The 22,815-nt window shown below is 38.6% G+C and overlaps 1 protein-coding gene across 2 annotated transcripts in view; it reads left to right on the forward strand.

Annotated features, from left to right (window-relative positions):
* Window positions 1–22,815, forward strand: part of ADGB (androglobin) — a 161,608-nt gene that overhangs the window by 90,774 nt on the left and 48,019 nt on the right. For both annotated transcript variants that reach the window (XM_043592553.1, XM_043592554.1), the window contains exons 15-23: window positions 25–208; window positions 1,158–1,221; window positions 4,623–4,725; window positions 7,809–7,950; window positions 9,297–9,411; window positions 11,953–12,120; window positions 16,732–16,867; window positions 17,370–17,507; window positions 19,471–19,564. In XM_043592553.1, coding sequence (XP_043448488.1) covers window positions 25–208; window positions 1,158–1,221; window positions 4,623–4,725; window positions 7,809–7,950; window positions 9,297–9,411; window positions 11,953–12,120; window positions 16,732–16,867; window positions 17,370–17,507; window positions 19,471–19,564 — 1,144 coding nt within the window. The remainder of the gene's footprint in view (window positions 1–24; window positions 209–1,157; window positions 1,222–4,622; window positions 4,726–7,808; window positions 7,951–9,296; window positions 9,412–11,952; window positions 12,121–16,731; window positions 16,868–17,369; window positions 17,508–19,470; window positions 19,565–22,815) is intronic.

Below are 22,815 nucleotides of genomic sequence, written 5' to 3' on the forward strand. Positions count from 1 at the left end.
ATGTTTGTCTTCTGCTATGCACAGAAGAGCTAACAGAACTTGGATTAAATGACACAGCTCATCAAGGTGAAGGACTTAGTTTGGAAAGAGATTTAGTCAGCCAGACGACAGCAACACAGGAAAAATCACAGGAGGACCTCCCAACAATAAATAATAGCGTTTCTAAAGAAATATGGTTAGATTTTGAAGACTTCTGTGTATGCTTTCAGTAAGTATGAACTTTTTGTGTGTATTAAATGTGGTGGATATATAAGCCATTAATTTTTAGCTATCATTTAAAGGGATTAAACCAATATTACTCTGGCATTGATATAATAGCAAGAGAAACTGTTAGAAAGAAAGATCGATGAGTTGACTATCCACATAGAACATCAATAGCCGAAACTCAGGCCAGTTTCAGGCCATCCTCAGAGACTTACTTATTGATTAAGATGAAGACTGTTTATTCACTAAGAGAGATCATTTGTGTCCCTTTAAGACAACTAATTCAATACAGTTGTTATGATTTTTTTCTCAGCTTTATTGACGTATGATTGGTAAATAAAATTTTAAGAGATTTAAAATGTACATGGTGATGAATTGATATAAATACACATTGTGAAAGACTCTTCCCATTGAGTTAACACATCCAACACCTCACACATTTACCAATTTGGGGGGACAGGGTGGGAACATTGAAGTTCTACTCTCTTAGCAAATTTCAGTAACACAATCCAGTATTATCAAGTTTAGTCACCCTATGGGATGCCTGCGTGGCTCAGTAGGTTAAGCATCTGACCTGGTTTTGGCTCAGGTCATGATCTCACAGTTTTGTGAAATTGAGCCCAGTATCGGGCTCTGTGCAGGCAGTATAGAGCCTGCTTGGGATTCTCTCTCTCCCCTTCTCTGTGTCCCTTCCCCACTTGCGCTGTCTCTGTCTCTCTCAAAATAAAGAAATAGAAGCTTAAGATTTTTTTTTTTTTTTTAAGTTTAGTCACCATATTATACATTAGATCCTCGGACCTTATTCATCTTATAAGTGAATGTTTGTATCCATTTACCAACCTCTTCCTATTTTCTACACCCACCCCTGTAATTATTTGATCCTACGATCCTAACGTGTTGTACTAGTCTGTTGCATATGATGGCATTAACCTGTTATAAATAATGTTTTCCAGGAATATATATATTTTTCACAAACCCAGTTCATATTGCCTTAACTTTCAAAAAACAGAATTCAAGGTAAATGTATTATTATCTCCTTTCCTTCTCATATGTAAGTTTGTGATTAAATCATGCTAGTGAGAAACACCTTCAAATCTATCAAGCATTTCTAAAATTATGATTATATTAACAAAATCAGTTCTTAGAGTCTTCTACTAATCTCTTATCCAGACAGTAAGCAAAATTCTGCTACTCGTGTCTCCAAGTATGAGTCATCTGATTATGTTCAGTCCTGAGCTGTGTTATTATGTGAATTCACATTAAAAGTGCTTGATTTGCGAATAAATGAATCACAAATAAATTCGCTATATTTGATTTATATTGTTTATTGAAATACATGCTATTCCTACAACAAAAGCACATTTTTACTATCATTTCTGCTGGTTTTGCCCATGTTCTTCCCTCTACCTCGAGTTCATTCTCCATCTTTATTGCCTTCATCAGGCTAATGCTAGAAGTCTTTCAGAACAGCGTGAATGTCCTTGACCCTGTGAGACCTCCTTCCCTGGCCACAGAGTCTAAGTCAAGTACCCTGACTGCATGCACTCTGTGTAACCTATGCTTACCCTTCTCCATCCCAACTGCCTGATTGTTTTTCTCTGTGGCCCTCCACCTACCCACCCATTTGATGTCAACATCTTAAGGAGAAAGACTCTGTCCTTTTGTTTACTATTATAATATTGGTCCTAGCATGAGGTAGGAACTCAACAAAAAAAATTATTGAATGAATTAATTAACAAATCTCACATGGAGTGGAATTTTGGGGAAAACTATGAAGCATATTCTGGGAAACTAAATTTAACTGAAACTCTTATGTTGCTTGTATGGGGCCGTTCAATCCCCCTGCAATAATGCCACATCTCCAGGAGCGGTACACACAGTTGGGGGAAGAAAGAAGTCTTGGAGATGACTTCTTTCATTGCATTTGTACTAGATGAGAATGCCAGCAGAGAAAACCTTTTTTAGCATTTTTCAGGAGGTGCTTTGCAGCTGGTTGTCTGCTCTGAAAGCAAGAATCAAGTCTGTGGTGGTGCCTGTGGGGGAAGGTCGTGGGAGAACTGGTCAACCTAGCTCTGGAGTTTATCTATGAAAATACCCAGAAGAATGCTTTGACTTTATGAAAATAACATAACTGCTGATTGGGAATAAGTGGCCCCAGAGATGTGAGAATAACATACAGTTTACAGGCACTTCGCTGTATCTCCATATTCACTGTTGGCAATAATAAAATGAAAGTCATTGATAGGTGGCTACTCTGTTGCCGGCCCTGAACTAGGTTTTTTATTGCATTAGCTCCCCATAGCAAACCCTATGAAAGGATTATTATTATCATCATTTTTCAGGTAAGGAAACTGAGGCAGGTTAAGGCTGAGTAAATTGCCCAAGACCACCACACTGGTAAGTGGCACAAGCATCATGAGAATAAGGTTTGCCTGATGTGAAGCCTGGGACTTTGTCACGAGTACGCCTCTCTCGCGAAGTACACCAGGTTGGTGGCCTGGAGCCAGACTGCCTGGCTTCGAATCCAGGTTTCATTGGAGTGAGACCCTGACTAAGTTAAGTCCACTTTGCCTCAGTTTTCTTTCCTCTAAAATGATTGCAGTAAGAGCCCATTATCCTAGCATTGGGAAAATAATTGAGAGGATGTATGTAAAACACTTAGAAGAATGCCTACTAAAGGCAAGTGTAAGCAATGTTGCTGTCACTCTTGTCACTAAAGGCACTTTGGTTACGAGTTTTTGTTATACACCACCCTCCTAGGACACATGTGTATCTGTGCAGTAAAATGGCCAACTGATTTTACAAACTGGTGGTAAATATAGATTTTTTTCTCCCTTCCCAAGTCCCAGCTGGGCAAAATAAGATGATAGCAGTTCCTACGAGTCCCTTTAGTCCCCCGATTTGTTGTTTACATCAATGATATGAAAAAACAACAGCTTTTTCTTGGAGGGCATTGGAATTCAAACTTAACAGCCATTAGGATGGCATGGGAGGACGGATTGGTTGTGGGCTCGGGCCAGGCATTCCTGATTTTAGTGGCCATGGGTGATTTTAGTGGCTGAGCCTGAAGCCTCTCCCAGCACATTCCATGGATGTCCCATCAGTGCTCAGTGTGTAGGTGGGATAGGTGCTCCCAAGGTGCCCGGTGCTGACACCAGTGCAGAGTTCCTCTGGGTGGCCTCCATGCCCATCCTGTCCCCAAATTCGCAGGCCCTCAAAAATGACAGCAAATGAGCTCTTTGCAGGAGCTCTTCCTCTGGCACGCACACTGGGCTGGCAAATCCAAGCTTCTTTCATGATTTTGGATAGTGAATATTTGAAACAACTGTCTTTATCGCCAACATGTTGCAGCTAAAAGGAAACAAAATAGATGTCAAATGCTTACTATTGAAAGATACTGAGGGAAACGATCTTTTAAAACCTAGTTACACTGTATCAAGCGTTTCCAGAAATGCTTGTCATTCAATTAAGTAATAAGCCTGCAGTTTTTACAGTATCACTAGAGGTTTTTCTTTCATATTTTAATTGTTTTCATATTGTAAAATACTATGAAAGCTTTTAATGTATAATGACATTAAGTTAATTTAACACACTTACCATATACCATCAATCAAAATTATGTGGAAGCACCAAGAATTTGAGAGGCAATAAAAGTGCTACAGTCTCAAAGACCAACCTTGGAGTTGGTAAATAGATAGACCTACCTTTGAATTTCAGCTTTGAACTTGCAAGATCTGTGACGTTTGGAAAGTTACTTACTCTCTTTGTGTTTCAGTTTCTTCATCCATGATTATGGATATTAATAGTGCCCCTATAGGATGGATTGAGATCATGTGCATGTAACCCTTCCGTGGCTGTCCTTTAAGGGAAGTTCTGGTTTTACTCAGTACTCTCTTGCATCATCAAAGCGAAAATCCAGTCTGGTTCATTAGTGTGCGTTGGCTTTATTTCTAGAGATCTTGTAAACAAAAGGAAGAAAGGGTTTATATCACATACCATCCTATAAAATACCTTGATACATCCCCATTAGACATTTCCATTCTTTGCCACAGTTGCTTTGTGTCCTGTCTATTTATCAGAGATCTGTATTTTCTGAGTATTGCCCAGCCTCAAGCCCAGTCTCCTCCATTTGTTATTTCTGAAACAAGCATATCCCTTTTCTTCACTCGTGGAGAGGAGCTTTGACTCTCTCTGATAGGGAGCCAAACTCACACAGGTCCTATAGACCCAGGTTCTATAGACTATTGCCAGCATTTACTCAGTGTGATTTTCTTCCTATCATTAAAGCTGTAAAGTACTTACTGTGGTGTCTAGAGCACAGTAGGTTCTCTATAAATGTTAGGTAGAATTATTAGAAGTGTGAAATACGGCATTAGTTGACTAATATTAAATTCAATGATTTGTCTGATTTCTCGCAGTTCTCAGATGAACGCGTGTCCTACTATCTGTTTGTGGATAGTCTGAAACCCATTGAACTGCTGGTTTGCTTTTCTGCACTGGTACGATGGGGAGAATCTGGAGGTAAGAGGGCTTTGAGAAAATTATAGTCTTAAATCCCAGCTCACTTTCATTCAGTCCAGGGGAAATACAAGATTTTGGGGCTCTGGATGAAGGAAACTATTTCCTCTCCAGAGTCTGCAAGAGAGTCACCCTCACACCGCCTCCTAGGATGGTCTTCCTCCTCAGACGTCATGGGTTATGCTCACTCTTACCACCTGCTCCTCTCCTTGTTGCGGTCACATGTTCACCTCTTCAGCATGACTAGTCACTCTGTTTTTCTTTCCACCTTTGCATGTCACCATTCTTGAGTCTTTCAAGATCTGTTGAAAAACATGCACTCTTCCTTTGATTTGACAATTCTGAAGATCTTTTCCTTCATCCCACCCTGGCCTTTGTTTTCATGATTACACTTTAGAACTTACCTGCCAGTAACTATATCATCTCAAGCATCCCCATTTCAAGCTCTGACTACACACTCTGACTCTCCAGTCCACTTTCTCTAGAACCCTTGCTTCTACAATCCTTTGACTCCACTGGGACTGCCATCCATTGACCCTCCCACTTTTCCCTATTCGTCTGTCTCCTCGTGTCCTTATTTCTCTCATCCCCCAGTTTCCATGGCCTGTTGTTGTAATTGTAGCCTTGGACATACCTCAGCGTGATTGCTCATCTTTACCCCCTCAACTTACTGTCTTGGCAAAATCCCAATACTGGTTGAATTCAGCCAATGAGCTCTGTATCTTACGTGTGGTGCATCAGAGCACTGATGAATGTGCACCGATTGGATGTGACTGGAGAAAAAATAACCCTATCAGCTAGCCCCACTTTCAACTGAGGACCACAGATTTCAAAATGGCCTCCTAAACACTGCCAACGCTTCCCTGGTTCATGCATTCCTCACTCTCCTCCTCCTGGACGACTATCTCAAACCTTCAGATCTTCTAACAGCTGCTCTCATCCTTGTGTATTTTCAGCTGATGACCTTGCTGCTATTTTCACTGGAGAGAGAGAAAAAGTCAGGAATGACCCACTTCATCTTTCCCATAATGAGTTCTCCCCAGTTCTAGTCACCTTCCCTCCTGCTCATGGATGGACTGTTCTTGCTTTTGTCTGAAGCCAGCTCTTTGCACATGTGCATATATGCACAAAACATCATTCTTCAATTCTTTGTCCTGTTTGTTAAAGTTAAATCTGTTTATTTCAAAACAGATTAAGAAACAGCATCCCCCCCCCCCCCATCAATCTCATTACCTATGAGGTTTTTAAAAATATTTATTTATTTACTTTTGAGAGAAAGAGAGAGAGAGCAGAGGAGGGGCAGAGAGAGGGGGAAGGAGAAAATCCCAGGCAGGCCCCACATGGGGCTCAATCTCACGAACTGTGAGATCATGACCTGAGCATAAATCAAGAGTTGGACGCTTAACCAACTGAGCCACCCAGGTGCCCCAACTATGGTTTGTTTTTAATTGTGCCTGTAGTTTTATTTTCAAGATAAATTTGACTAAGCAGATCACACTTTCCATTTTAAGGAAAATATGCATAATTGAAAGTTTTCCTGATTTTGATGAATAAAATTCAAAATACTACCTCCTATCTCAAATGAATAAATGTTTTTACTGGATTACCAAGATCAATCCTACTAATTCTATGTAATCCATGAAAAGCTATGGCTTTTATAGAAAAATAAAAGCCTAAACAGCAAAATCAAAGCATCTCTAATTCAAATTTATAATACCTGACACTATGGAGGTTCAATAAAAATTTGCTGAATGCTGGATATTAAATGTCCTACCAACTTTGATGGCAGGCCTATGATTTTCTACCCAGGTATACCCAGCGGTCAGAACAGGGTCTAGTGTTAGTGTGTATCAGTGGGCAATAAATACTTTTTATTTTTTTTATTTTTTTTTCAACGTTTATTTATTTTTGGGATAGAGAGAGACAGAGCATGAACGGGGGAGGGGCAGAGAGAGAGGGAGACACAGAATCGGAAACAGGCTCCAGGCTCTGAGCCATCAGCCCAGAGCCTGACGCGGGGCTCGAACTCCCGGACCGCGAGATCGTGACCTGGCTGAAGTCGGACGCTTAACCGACTGCGCCACCCAGGCATCCCAGTGGGCAATAAATACTTGTTGAATATTTACAAACTTTATTGGTATAAGCTTAGTATATATATTAAGTAAGAGCTCCTAAGCCATACCATGTCCTAAAACATTGAAATTCTATGTGTGTAGAGGTGTTTCAAGTCATGTTGTGCTCTTATATCCTCAGTTTGAGTATTATCGGGAAATAGGGTAAAAATATAGGGTAATATAAGTTCTGGAGATGTAATATACAGTAGGGTGACTATAGGTAATGATACTATATTATATATTTGAAAGTTGCTAAGAGAGAATCTTAAAGGTTCTCATTACAAGAAAAAAAAACTGTAATTGTGTGGGGTAATGGATGTTAACTAAATTTTCATGGTAACCATTTCACAATATATACATGTATCAAATCATTATGCTGTACATCTAAAACTAATACAATGTTGTGTGTCAAGTTTGTTTCAATTAATTAAATTAAATTAAATTAAATTAATTTTATTAATTTAAGAAGTGTTTTGGCCTTAGCTACCCATGAAGAATGCCTGATATTCTTTATTCATTTTCAGAGGAACACTAAATGCTAAAATTAAATTTTTGTTACTGATTTGCTATTTCTACACACAATTAAAGCTAAGAATCCAAAGTAAAAACATAAGCAGTAGGATATTTAGACTTTGCTTGGCCACTATTTTAGGAGAACCTCTTAATTTCCCAGATATGTTTCCCCCACCCTTTAAAATTGCACCTAGAGGGATATTGTGATTTCTGCCACAGATAATAAGGTAATCAAAGTGATGGGGATGATTCTGAGGAGGAAGATGGGACGGAGAGGAAAACCTGAATCCCACTTCATATTATTTCCAGTAATTATCTCCCCAGAGTAATTTCTCTGGGTTTTATGAATATTTTCAGAACACCTCTAATTCCTGATATTGTTAGTGTCATTACTAGGGTCGTGAAGTGATGGCCAGCTATACTCTCACAGTCAAATTTTCATATTTTTCCCTTCCCTAGCTTTAACGAAAGACAGCCCCCACGTAGGGCCTGGACTGCTTACAGCGGAATCCCTTTCCTGGAAATCTCTGAAGCCACGAGATCTTGTTTTGAAGATTCATACGTATGCCACCAAGGCTGCGGTGGTCCGGCTGCCTGTTGGGTATGGAGTAACTTCCTTTTTCCCACATGAAGAACTTTTTGAAGCCTTGTAAGCTGCTGGCTACCTGATAATTAAACAATATGGGATATAGGATATGGTTTCTGAAAGTGATTTCGTATGAAACAGATCTATCATTATGATTCTTGCGAAAAATAACTCCACGAGCACATATATTAAAGAAATGCTGTTCACCGAATCTCCATTTGGAAGACCCATAATTGTCAAAGATTAACAATTTCTTTAGTAAAGAATAGGGTTTAAATCAGCATTTCTTAAAATCAATGCATCAAACAATGCTTTTTGTTTTCTTCAGAATCTTACATGCCTTGGCAAGAACCACGATTTTATTTAAAAACAGACTTTTTCCCCTACCAGACTATAGTTTTACCTTGTGTTTAATATTACCTATAGCTTTATTTTTAATTAAAATAAACTTGGCTCGGCAGATTATATTTTCCATTTTAAATAAAATATGCATAATCAAAAAGTTTTCTTGATTTTGATGAATAAAATTCAAAATATTACCTCATATTTCAGATGAAATGAATATTTGTACTGTATTTCCTAAGATCAATCATGTTAATTCTATGTGATCCATGAAAAGTGATGGCCCTTATGAAAAAAAGCAAAGCCTAAACAGCAAAATCAAATGCTAACATAATATATGGCAAGCATCCAATCTTCCTAGGAAATAATAAATTTTAAAACTTCAATATTTCTCACATCCTACCCTGAAAACCCTGGCATAGAGAGGTTCTCCCAGAAGTCATTACTCTGAGTGCTAATCCATTAAGACAACCAAGAACAGGAAATTAATAAAGAACCTCCTTATATATATCTGGGTGTTTCCCTGCAGGGCCTAACCTATCAACATGTATGTTTTGAACACGCTCTAAGTGCTCAACAATGGGGGGAATGAGTGTCCCTGCTCTCGGTGACACCGCAACCCTGGTAGGAAAGACACAAACAACACACATAAAATTATGCATCTGTGGGAAAGTGACTATGAAATCAACAAAGCCCTAGACCACTGTGAATTATTCTTGTCAGTGAAAAATCAGGAGTCGCTTGCACTGGGACTGCAGTGTATGGGAGATTCCTCCAGCACGCGCAAGTTCCTCATTTAGCGTAACTATGTTTTATGTGACTAATGAAACATAGATTCCATGATCTCTGATGGTTCTTTCAGAGTGAATAGCCAAAAGTCTTTATCCCACCAGAGTTAAAGAATTCTACTCTCAGTAATGTGTGACTTCATTTGAGCACAAGCTGTCATCAAACAACCAGCAGAGTCAAGGACTACAACGGGAACCCCTGGGTCCTCATATATTGTCTGTTCTCTTTAGGAGACATATGCTTCTCTTCGCCGCATACTCCCCCGTGGGGCATTCCATACACATCTGCAGCATGGTGACTTTTGTCATTGGGGACGAAGATGCCGTGCTACCCAACTTTGAGCCGGTAAACTTTAAGCAGTTGTGATTTTTTTGGTGCCTTAGTTTCAAAGATTTTGAACTAAATCATAGGCCTATTTTTTGTAATTCAACTTACCCATGTTTTACCTTTTAAAACTGTTAAGTATATTCTGCAAGAAATTCTCCAAAATGACACGTACAATAAATAGCCTACACTCTGCAGGAATGCAAAATAATTTTAGTTTTTCTCTGACAGCTGCATTCACTTCTGCTCTGTGGAATCCCCTTTCACCTCTGTTAACATCTCAGGTAGATCCCATAGCACACTGGTCCTTCGGAATGTATAGAGGATCAGTGCAGTCCTTTCCACTACAGCTTGAAATTCTGGTATCATTGACTCCTTTTACCCCTTCCTCAGCCTAAGAGATTTGGAGCATTTGTCTCTGGGATTCAGGGTAAGAGGATCCATGGAAAGTCCTGTCACTCTTGTTCATCTCCTCTTTTCTTGGCCTCTTCTTAGTTTCTCTTACACCGCTGTTCTGACGGTGTCTGAAAGAAGAAACGAGGTAAATGCAACCGGCCACTCCCCTGAGGTCCTGTCTCAGTTTTAGATGTCCTCTAAAAGGCATCCCATTTAGATATGTGGGCCTCTGCTTTGGGGGGACCAATTTGCATGGGGCATTCTCACTGCATAATTCAGTTTTACACCCTCCCCCATCCCATCTCCATGTAGCACAGCCTCTTATTAGGGAGGCGAGATCCTCTCAGCCAGTCGATAACTCTCTCGGCCAAGGTAGCATCATGATGATTCAGAAGCAGCTCTTTTGTGCTAATGTTGCTGTGGCCCAGACAGGCTCAGTCACGGATTCTTGCCTCTCTAGGCAGAGATTGTGCAGGATTCCCCTGACGGCCTCCTCTCTGCTGTGCTGTCTCTCTCCAGTCCTCTCCCTCCTGCGCAGTAGAAGAAAGATCAGCAAGCTCACCTTATAAGTACATGTCTCTTTATCCCTTAATCACATTTATCCTGCTTTTTTAAATTATTTTTTTCATCTTTGTTTTCTTTTCTTAAAAAACAATTCTGCTTTAGGTAGTATGAATTATCCAGTCTGTTTTTTTTTTTTTTTTTTTTCTTTAGGTGACTGAACTTCGTAGGTGTCTAGTTATTTTGATCTGTGAACTCATCTTTCCCTGGGGTTATAAATTCCTCCATCTTGTAAAACATACTGGGGCTTAAAGTCAGGCCCTATTATTCTTCAGTTTGAATGAGGAAGCAAGAAGCGATAGACCAGTCCAAGAGCAGAAAGATTCAAGCTGCTCAGAGCCGTATGTGATCACTCCCAGTGCTGCCTCTTGACCAGACAACTTTTCTGGTCCTGGCTTCACCTAAGGGGGAAATACCATTGAGAAGAGGCTTTCTGTAGGCTTTGGGAGGTTGGGGAGAAGGTAATAGGATAGTAAATGCGTTAATGGGGCAAGTTGGTTGTGTCTGTCTTCATCAGTTCGCCCCAAGCAGCGAATTGGTACTGTCCAGGTATAGCTTCGGGGCCATTCCTCAAAACTTCTGCAGGGAACCAAGGGGCATGATGGCAGCATGGTACTCCCTAGGAAAGGGGGCAAAAGTAGACCTCACAAGTTTTTGTTCCCACTTCACCCCCTCCGTGCTGTCTCAAAGCACCCTCTACTCTGGGCAGCTCCTCCCCTACCCACCAACTACCCACCACATACCAATCAAGATGATCTGCAAACGCCTTAGGTTTCTCTTTCTCTCTCTCTCTCTCCCCCCCATTCCCCACTCTTTGGTTTTGACCTACAGTTTTGCAATTTGACATCCAGTTCCTTTTTTTTTTTTTCTCACCAGCTTTATTGAGGCAAAACAGTCAAGCAAAATTATAAGTTATATAAACTCTACATGCTGGTGATTTTGTATACATAAATATTGTGAAAGGATCTCCATCATCTAGTTAATTAACACAACCATCACCTCACCTCACGTACTTATCTTTTTTTGTGTGTGTGTGACAACATTCAAGTTTTATTAACAAATATCAATTCTGTAACACAGTGCTATCAACTATAGTCACTATGGTTTACATTGAGATAGATCTTCAGACCTTGTTCATATTATAGTTGAAGGTGTGCACCCTTTTGCTAATCTCTCCCAGCTTACCCCCTTATCTTTTTAATCTTCATCACTATCTCCCTGAACTCTTCTCTGCCCATTGGTTCTCCAATCCCACACAATTTTGTCGAACTAATTCCTAGACACCCTTAAGACCTAAATATGGGTATTAATACCATGGAGAAATGTCCCCTGGCTCCCAATGTGAGGTAGGTGTTATTCCTATGTGTTCCCACTACAGCAGGAATCATATCCCTTGTTTTATATCAAAGATATAAAGATCACAGCCCTTAGCAAAATGCCTTGAGCAAGTAAGCCCTTCACAAATAACTGTTGAATCAACCATAGAGAAGAGGTTTAATATATTAACAGAAACTAAATTTTTGTAAGCTTAATTACACTTAAGTAAAAAAACAAAAACAAAAACAAAAACAAAGTGAGGCTGGCTGCTTTGCTTTCCCTTCACAGGAGAGCTACCGATTCACAGAGCAGTCTCTAACAATTTTGAAAGCTGTTGGAAATGTGATTGCTAGTTTCAAAGATAAGGCTAAACTTCCTGTGGCTCTGAAGGATTTACAAACAGCTCACTACCCTATTCCCCTCCACAATAAAGAACTAACAGCACAACACTTCAGGGTAAGTATGTTCAAGTTATGATGTTCCTAGAAGGATACTTTGTGTTTGAAAAAGATATATCTTATATGAGGTGATCCTCCAAATTTAGCCTTTAAAAAGATTTACATGTATTTCAAAGAGGAAGAGAGAGAACTTGCAAGTTTTCTAAAGTGGTGTCTAAGAAAAAGGGAGGGAAAGAGTCTCTTCCTTTATTTTCCATAGAGAGAATTAAGCCTACTTTTGTTATTTGTATTTGCCCTTAGAGTACCTTGTATTCTATCTGGGCAACTCTACTTGGGACACAACACTCCCAATGGAGAACTGCTCACCTGGGGCATGGGTAACCTACAAGACATACCTGCTGTGATTTACTCGTGAACCAGTATGATTGCCTCCCTTCAGTGAACTCTGTCATTCACTCTTGAAGGCGATGGCTCTAAATGGCTTAAAGTGGTATCCACAAGCTCTAAAAATAAGCAAATGATTAAATCATCATATGACAAGAAACCTATGGTCTCCACTGCTACAGTCAGCCCTAAGGCTGTAGTTGGTGTGCAACATCTCTCTCCTCTACCACTCATTCTAGATTTCCCATTCTTCCAGCCAAAGCCTCAGCTGTTCTAGTTGCCTGGTAGGTAACCTAGACCTCTAATCCTGGTGGGTACAGGACCTTGATTGCCTTACTCTTTTCAGGCTGTGACTAATCATTCACTGTGGAAGCACCAAGATGTATCACGACAGGGATGCCTGGGTGGCTCAGTCATTTAAAGCGGCCAACTTCATCTCAGGTCGTGATCTCACGGTTCATGAGTTTGAGCCCCGCATCAGGCTCTGTGCTGACAGCTCAGAGCCTGGAACCTGCTTGGGATTCTGTGTCTCCCTCTCTCTCTGCCCCTCCCCAGCTCGCACTCCATCTCTCAAAAATGAGTACACATTAAAAAACTAAAAAAAAAAAGTATCAAGACAAATTCAGACATAATTCTTCCTGTCCTCATTATGCAGCAGAAACCCTAGTACTTCATGACAATCAGGGTAAATTCTTCCTCCACCCCATTATATTAGTTCCTTTTCCCCTATTTGTATATCAAGATGAGGAGCACAAAGCAAGAAAGCGTGTATCATAATTTAGGTTTATTGCAAATCATACCATGTTCCCTGATGGAAACATTCCCTGCCATCCATCCTTTGGAATTAGGTTCTCCAATTTAGCAAACTACCTGTTGGGACAGAGAACATTAATAATTGCAAATGGGCCACTGGAAATAATGGTGAGAGAGGCCAATCCTACTTCCAATTTTGAATCCCAGGCCTGCACATGTTAGCTTTTACAGATATAGCACTATGTCAGTCTTTGGTCCTGCTCATCTATACCGTGCCCTGGAGGATACTGTGTCAGTTCTGCAAGGTATCATCTCCAGGCTGGATTCTTAGCTGAGGCTTTTATATGCCATTCCACTTTACCAGGAATCTTATCCACTCTTCCTATGGTATATATTAGGGCATTGAGTCCCAGACATTTCTCAGTGGTTAACTCTTCTCTGTAAAATGCGACCCTTGGTCCAAGGGGATGTTAGGCTGGATCCAATGCTTATAAATCAGATTTTCTGTAATTTCCCTTGGTTAATGGTGCTGACAGAGGCACCAAGGAAAGACAAAGCAAACTCATCGTTGAAGTAGGTGTCAATTCTAGTAAGGACAATCACTACCCTTGACAGAAGCCCACTGGAATAAACTTGCCACCAAGTGGCTGACTGGAATCCCCAGAGGATGATATCACATTAAAGTTTCTGCTACCAGCAGGTTAGACAGCTAAGCAGGAGTGAAAGAGAGCTCAAACTATTGGCACCATTCATAGTTCCTGTCCCTGCCATCAATATTACTCATTCATGAGCCTGTTGTTGCTAGGTCAGATCTGATATGTAAGGAAACTTTGTGCATGCATCATTTACACATCTTGATAATGAAACATTTTTATATTTTTAAAAAAAACATTTCTTTTTTTTTCTTTTTAATGTTTATTTATTTTTGAGAGAGAGACAGAGCACGAGTGGAGGAGGGGCAGAGAGACAGGGAGACACAGAATCTGAAGCAGGCTCCAGGCTCTGAGCTGTCAGCACAGAGCCCGACATGGGGCTTGAACTCATGAACCGTGAGATCATGATATTACATAGTTAATGTGACATTGTTTTCAAAGAGCCATGTCCCATAAATCAATAGATTCCAAATTTGTCTACCATAAACAATTCCAGATAGATCAGGTGCAGCATTCTGTAAGTGTCCCATAGATAAGGACTCTCTCACTAGAAAATAATATTAGTGTATTACTTGAGAGGACTTTCATTAGCATGTTGACGATAGAAATGGGCCAGGTCATCTGTATTTCTGTGGGATGCTCACATCTCCTACAGTTCCTTCTCTTTCTTTAGATCCCTATCAAAGTTTATGGCCTTCTAAGCCCTCAGTACATGCAATGGGATAATATTCCCCAAAGCAGAATGTTCTAGCACCAACTCCAGAGAGGACCATCAAGTACTGGCCTCTTTCTTCATTGCAGTTTCTTATCCTTTGCCTTACTGGGGATGTCTCAGGAAGTCTCATCCTCTGGATCCCTAAAATCTCCACTGATGTAGTGGATCCATGAATTTGTGCAGTGTTTATTCCCCACTCTCTAGCATGCCTGTGTCTTAATCAGGAAGTCACAATAATGGCCCCTTTCTGCCCACAGGTAGCACAGAGTAATATCCTGTAGAACTCCCAACATGATCAGAGACTCTGCTCGCTCAAACGTAACAGAGAGGAGGAGTATTAGCATAACTGTGTATTTTTCTTATTTTTACCTTACATGTTGAAATATTTAGGACATTTTATTAGCGTATCACAGAAAACGCATCTAACTCATTTAAGTCATAACAAGTAGCGGGATGTGTTAATTTATGAAAAAGATACAGGGAAATCTTCTTGATAGGAATGACTCAGTGAGGAACTTCAAAGAGGGGATAGACAGCCCTTACAACTTACCTTCTTCATTTTGTTTTCTCTTATCCACATGGTGTCTCTAGCCCTAAGTGAATATCCTGGAAAAACTGGCTCCTGATTTATATCACTTTTCCATATGAGGCCAGTTTAGAATGTCTTCATCCTGATTTCCAATTAGTCAGCCAGAGTAACACTGATTTGCTTAGCTTGGGTTAGATGGTTGCCTGCAGGCTTGCCCACCATTGTCAGCTGATGGGGCAGTTACAAACACAGATTGTAACATTAGGTCCCTGTCTCTCAATATATGGGGAGGGGTGAGGCGTGGTCAGAAAATATAGACGAAGCAGGAAGTACAATAGTCATATGCCTTTGAAGGGCACTGTGTTTCACCAATTCAACGATGTGCATTTCTTTTCACACTTCAACATCGGGAGGAAATCACAGTGTGTCTTATAATTGGTGGTTCCTTATAATCACTGCTGGCCAGGTGGCTTTCAGAATTCTCCGCATACACATGGACTTGTTCATAAGGGTTCATATTGTCACCACTTCGGAAGAAATGTGTGTATTGTTTGACAAAAGCCTGATCCTTGGGGGAAGAGAATTAAATGATATTATTGAGCCTCTCAAAGAAACATGAAAGGAGAAAGATTTTCTCCACACCAGACTGAGCCCCCCCAGGGCACAAGGAAAGAGAGAGAGGGAGGGGAGTACCTCAATAAAAGCCACCTTAAACAGTGCCCCAGGTGTATTATATAATCCACCAAGCACATTACTCCCTGCAGACAAATAAATAGCTAAAAGTAAGCCAGCAACAATCTGCTGGGGCTTGCTTATTATTCTTAGTGGCATGACTGGATAAATGGAATCCCTCAGTATATCAAGATAAAAACAACGAAAAATACAAAATCATGTAGGAAAACACGAATGTTAAGTACTTTCAAAAAGTGATTTACAAGAGTTTGAATATTAATGTCTTCAGAATACTTAACCAACTTATGTAGATTATTTTGTTTTTTCATGTATGTTTAAGTGTGATATATGATGAAAAAGCTCTGTGTAAGTAAATCTAAAAAAGCTTTTTCAATAAGAAGTAAATACTCTTAGATGGACATAAGAAAGTGATAAAAACTCTAAACAGCATATTTTCTTCTTTGGTAGCACATGAAACCATAGTGTGCCTTATAGCAAATGGTGTTATAGAACCAATGAAATATTGTATTTAACTTGCTGAAAAACAAGGGCCGTATTTTCATCTTATACTCTATCTCTTCAACCTGTTACATTTTGATTGAGCATACATTATAAACATTGTTGTAGCGATTAAGTTTTATGAAATTAGAAACAGTCAGATGAGGGACACCTGGATGGCTCAGTCAGTGGAGCATGTGAGTCTTGATCTCAGGGTAAGGGTTCAAGCTCCACATTGGGTATAGAGATTACTTTAAAAAATTTTTAAGAAAATGAAATAGATGATACATAATTTTGAGCTCTTACTGAGTGAATGACATTTGGAAGTCTTCTGTTATATTGTGCTTTTGAAAAAATATGTATTTTTTATTTTTAGAGTATCTAAAGTTCTTTAGAGCCTCTCTGGCTAGGTCATAGCATTTTCTTGGCTTAAAAAAATGTAGTAATGTATTTTATATTTTTCAGGTTTTTCATATTTCTTTATGGCGCTTAATGAAAAAAACTCAACTAACAAAACCTCCTCCCAATTTTAAATTTGCCTTTCGTGCTTTGGTTCTGGATTTAGAGTTACTTGATTCCTCCATGGAAGAAGCTTCTTTAGGTACTGAATAATTTTAGATATTTGTTTGACAAAAGAATTTCTAGCCTTATATAAGATAAATGATTTGAGAAAAGCACCAAGTTTTTGTGACGTGGGTAGACTGTCTATACTGACAGGCAGAGAATTTAAGCCGTGCTCTGGGAAGCCCATGGGCTCCAAGGATCTGCCATGTGTCCCCAAGCTCACAGCCTCAACCCTCCTTTCCTGGCTCCCCCCGTGCAATTTTAACACTTCCTTTAAATTTTGAAAGAAGCCTCTCACTACTTCCACAGAAGTATGAACAGTGAGTGGCTCACTTATGTGTCAGTATTTAGTGTTTTTCTTCTCCAGGAAGTTTAAATTCTAAGAAAGGACAATGTGCAGAGCACAGTATTAAATATGAAGACCAACTTCTCATTGTGGCACTTTCTATGCCAGGGGACTTTAGCAGTTAAAGGCACGGAAAATTTGGGATGGGATTAAATCTAACCCTCAGTCCAGAGTTTGTTTTTCTCTTGACCAGCGGAATGGGTAGACGTGAAATATTCTGTACCCATAAGTGATAAAGAATATTCTCCTGAGGAAGTAGCAGCAGCGATTAAAATTCAAGCCATGTGGAGAGGGACTTATGTCAGATTACTTATGAAAGCTAGAACACCAGGTATAGTTTTTCTATCATTCATAAAATGAACTTGTGTATGCAAGAATGGATATTTGTGTGTTAATGAAAAGCATTTTGGAGTTCTCCTTCTTTATGACTTGGCTAATTCTTTTTAATTTTGTAAATACTGAAATACCTTGAGATCAGAATGCATGTCAGCTCATTCACTCTCTTGTTTCCAGAATTTGGCACCACGGCTGGCAGAGTAAGCACACCACAAATACGTGCTCAAAGAATGGATGAGTGCGTGAATGATCAGCTATGCTTTCCCAGTCCGTTATGAGCTCTTGAAAACAACTGTTTCTCTGTACATCTCCAATGCCTAGTAGAATGCTACAGCAGTCAGCTTCAACTAAGTCATGGATGTGTTTACATTTGCAGACCATTTTTCAAAGAAGTAAATGAATGAATGAGTAAATGAATGAATTGGATGAAATAAGCTTTCCTGTATCCATGTGACATATACTTAGAAAGCACAGAATGCATTTGAACTGTATTCTATTGAATCAAATTATTTACGTATATATAATGAACTATTTTTGTGAAAACATTTATTTTATTTTAACTTTTTATCAGCTTAAAATACAGCATTGCAGAGGTAAAAATCATATTTAACCATTTTTTTCTGCAATTTTTGTTGACACTTCCATGAGAAAAGTCTTATGCCCAATAGAATTAATTCTTTGAATATATTGAAACATTTTGTTATAAAGTGTCTCTATTTGAAGTATTTAATGAGAATGGTCAAAATGTTCACATCAGCAGTGAAAACTGCAGCTACACAAATAAACAAATAAACCACATTGTAGGGGCACCTGGGTGACTCAGTTGGTTAAGCGTCCAACTTTGGCTCAGGTCATGATCTCACAGTTTGTGGGTTTGAGCCCCATATGGGGCTCTGTGCTGACAGTGTGGAGACAGCGCTGAGGCTGTTTCAGATTCTCTGTCTCCCTCTCTCTCTCTCTGCCCCTTCCCTGCTCATGTGTGCAAACAGGCATAAATAAATAAAGAAACATTAAAAAAAAAAACTACATTGTGTAGTTGTGTGATGAAAAAATATACCATTGCTTGGTTTTGATATTATTCTATTAGAGAAAGTAAAGATAAAAGTATCAAATTAAACATATAGTAAAATATACATTTTGTTGTCCACATATGCTGTAAAAATTACATTCAAACAATGATTTTCTTTCTCTTTTTAGAGACAGAAACTTGAGCAATTTAATGTTTTAATCATATTTGCATTGCTTTCACTCAGTGGATATTTATTGAATGACTTGGGCACACAGCACTGTTCTAAATTCTGACCTTATTCAAGTCAGTTAAACTGACAGAGTTTCTGCTTTGATGAATATTGTGTTCTAGTTGGGGTAGGCATACAATAGGAAAGTAACTATATTAAGACATCAATTTCAGATACTGTTAAGTACCATGAAGAAATTAGGATAATTTAGGGAAAAAGGTTCTGGCATGTTAAATTTGAGCCATTTACTATGGATTTCCATTTTTCTTGCCAAATCACCTACTTCTAAACCAATGTGGGTTATGGGATGGAGCTTTAGTGGGATCCCATTATCCACTGTTTATTTATTTATTTTTAGAAAAATGGTTGAATTATTCTTTTCTGACATAAGAGCTTTCATAAGGAACTCTTGGTGTGATAAAAGATCTCCTGATATAAAACTCTTTGATGAGAATCTTCAATTAGGTCAAAGAACACTTCATGATTTTTACCCTAAAGATGAAGTGAAACAGCATAAAACAGTGAGCAGAACTGTCGGTGAGGAAGTTTATAGCTTTATATTTTAAACATGATTTTGCTGCTAATAAATCCTATGGCTTTGGACAGCACCTTATGAATTTCAACTTCTTTGTTGGTAAAAGGAGGGTTTTGAACAGGATGATCTTTCAGGCATCTTACAGCTTTTATTTTTTAATTATTTTAATTTTTAATTATTTTTAGACACAAAGGAAAATACCAGCGTTGCAGATATGCTTCAAAGAGTTTGGGCTATATTGGAGCTGAATATAGAACAGTATGCAATTTCTCTCTTAAGGTAAAGCAGTAAATGGATTTTCTTATTACAGAATCTTCGTGTCCTGCAAATTCCTATTCAAATGCGACCATGTTCAGTGAGTTTCCCTAATCACACACCACTGCTTCCAAACTTCCACGATATTTTGTCTGAAACATTTCTATGCTACTTACTATTTTTGGTTTGTATCAATTATTCTTGACTAAAATTCTAGGCAGAAAGCCTCTGTTCTCTTGAGCAAAGTTTCTTGAAGTCTTGTGGTGCTGAGATGACCAAGATCAGAGTTGCTGGGGGAGGGGATTCCAGAAAACAATTACAATTGTCATTTGAGATGTCTGGAGGGCAACACTCTAAAAACACAGGTAAACCAGAAGTAGACTGAGCCTTAGCTAAACTGTACTATAGCCACAAACCGTATTTGAGACACAAGATAATCTGAACAGAACTAAGAGAAATTATAAATTATAAATTATATATATATATAATTTACATTATATTACATATATATTACTATATATATATATATATATATATATATATATACATACACATATATATAATTTACATTACAGACACACACACATAAAAGAAGTAGACCTTCTGGTGATGTTGGAGTTAGCAAACAAAATCTCAAAAGTTAACTATAATGGAAATGCCAAAGAAAATAAAGAATAAGGAGAAAATAGATCAAACGTTTAGATTAATAAAGCACAGTCAAATAGAAATTATATAAATGAAGATTTTAACAACTAATATTAAAAACATATTAGTGGGTTTGGGGCACCAGGGTGGCTCAGTCGATTAAGAGTCCAACTGTTGATTTTGGCTCAGGTCATGGTCTCACATTTCATAAGACCGAGCCCTGCATCAGGCTCTGCACTGACAGTGCAGGGCCTGCATGGGATTCTCTCTTCCTCCCTTTCTCTACCCCTCTTCCTCCCTCTCTCTTTCAAAATAAATAAATAAATAAACTTAAAAAAAATTATTGGTGGGTTTAACAGCAGATTTGTCAGAACAGAAGAAGACATTGGTGAACTTGAACTTGGAGACAGATCAATAGAAAAATATCCAAACTGAAGCATAGGGGAAAGCCAGTGGGAAATAAGAAAAGAGCACAAGGGACATGTGGAGTATGCTCAGGAAGTCTGATACTGTAATTATAGCCCCAGAATGCAAAAAGATGATGACGGAGGCCTTTCCCAAACAGGTAAAACACATCAACTCATGTTTTTGGGAGACTGCATGCAAACTCCATGCAGAAAGGATGCAGAGAAAAGCACACCTAGACTCACAGTAGTAAAACTCAAAAACAGAGGCCAAAAGAAAACCCTTCAAAGAGCCAGAAAAATAATGCGCATTAGCTTCAAAGGGCAATCAACAAATAGCTACATATAGGAGTAAATTTCATGACCTTAGCAATGAAAAATGTAGAAGTTGGGTAAAAGGTTTTAAAGAGTTCTAATGTTACAGCATTACTGCCGAAATGGTGTAAGTAATACTTTAGATGAAGCTCTAACAGGGGAAGGGATACATAGTATCTTTTCTAGCAATATGCTAATGAACCAACCAGTGATTTTAAGAAGAAATAAGATTAATCTCACAAATCTTCTGAAGAACAGAAAGGGAGGAAACATTAACCAATTCATAATCTTGATTTAAAAAATTCACCAAGGGCAGAAAGAAAATGAAATTGCAAACCAATCACCCTCTTGAAATTGTCATCCAATCACCTTTTTGAGTAGGTGCAAAAATATGTAATAAAATATTAGCAAATCAACATTGGAATTAAATAAAAAAGGATAATACCTTATAATCAAGCGGGTCTCCTATTCCCAGACATATAATGGTGACTTAACATTAGAAAAGTTTTCATTTTAATTCATTGCATTAACAGGGAAAAGGAACAAATCATTTGGTCCTGCAGATAGGTTCCAAAAAAAACATTTGATAGAATTTAACACAAACTGAAAATTATTTTTTTTTTTGTTTTTAGAAAACTTGGACTAGAGAAGTCTTTCACTAATATGTTATTGGTATCCAGTATTTTCAAAACTTACTACAAACATGACTAGTGGTAGAATTTTGAAAGCTTTTTCTTAAGTTTAGAAATGAGACAAAAGCGTCTGCCTGACTACTTCCATTCACGATAAACCTGGCATAATTCTGAGAAGGGCAAAATGGCAATAAAGCAAAATAAAAGTCATTGGTATTTGAAGGGAAAAAAATAAAACCACCACTGTTTACAGATGACGTAATTGTATATGTAGGGTGTTTTTTAAAATCTGCAGAAAAATTATTAGAATTAATGAGAGAATTAAGAAAAGTTGTCAGAGACAAGGTCGATATAAAATAACAATTAGATTTCTGTTTGTAAGTAAGAGACAAATAGAAAATTACATATGAAAATATATAAACATTTTGAATAACCTAAAGATAGTGAAACAAAATTGCACAGTGGACCAAATATCAAAATTTTAGACACAGAAGAAATCCAAATCTTTGTAGTATTTGCCTCACCCTGAAAGTGAGTCTCACTCACCTCACCGTAATCCTGGCTCACAGATGCTGCCGATAGCTGATCATCCAGCTTGACTCACTTTTGGTCCAGAATGTGTTTTCTAAAAGGGCAACCCTTTTGCCTGAGATTCCAGCTGAGTGGACACAAAGAAAGGGCACAACCCTTCGTCTCTAACCTGCCTTTGCATTCTGGGGAAAATCTCTGGGCCAGAAATTATATATAGTTTTCATGTAAATGAAGTGTCAAAACTATGAGCTCCCCTGTTAGGGAGCTGGTGTATTTGAGGTGTAGGTGTCTTTGAAACATAGGCAGAACTACATCAGGGGGCCACTGTTCCTCTCCAGGTGCTCTTTCCACCATAGCCAGGAGCATTTCTTAGAAATTCAGTGACCATCCAATACAGAGGCCATGCTCTTTCAATAGTTTGAGTTCTAGACCCACATCTATTGGATGGATGAAACTGACATGGCTGACTGATCTTTAAATGTAAATAGTGGGAGCATCCAAAGCTACCTCCTCACCCTAGCTGGATTCTCTTATTTGGTCAAAAGCCCATCTTTCAGCATAAGACCTATACTAACCGCAGCTCTACTAATTATCAGATGTGTACCCTGGGGTAAGTCTCTTATTCTTTCTAAAGTTAAAATTTTATTAATAATATTTAATATAGGGAAATAACAATTTTAATATAAGGAAAACAAAATGTACCTCACAGTATTATTCCTTCATAAGGATGTAAAGATAAATTAAGGTA

This window comes from Prionailurus bengalensis, chromosome B2 (genome assembly GCF_016509475.1).
Source record: "Prionailurus bengalensis isolate Pbe53 chromosome B2, Fcat_Pben_1.1_paternal_pri, whole genome shotgun sequence".
Classification (NCBI taxonomy): domain Eukaryota; kingdom Metazoa; phylum Chordata; class Mammalia; order Carnivora; family Felidae; genus Prionailurus; species Prionailurus bengalensis.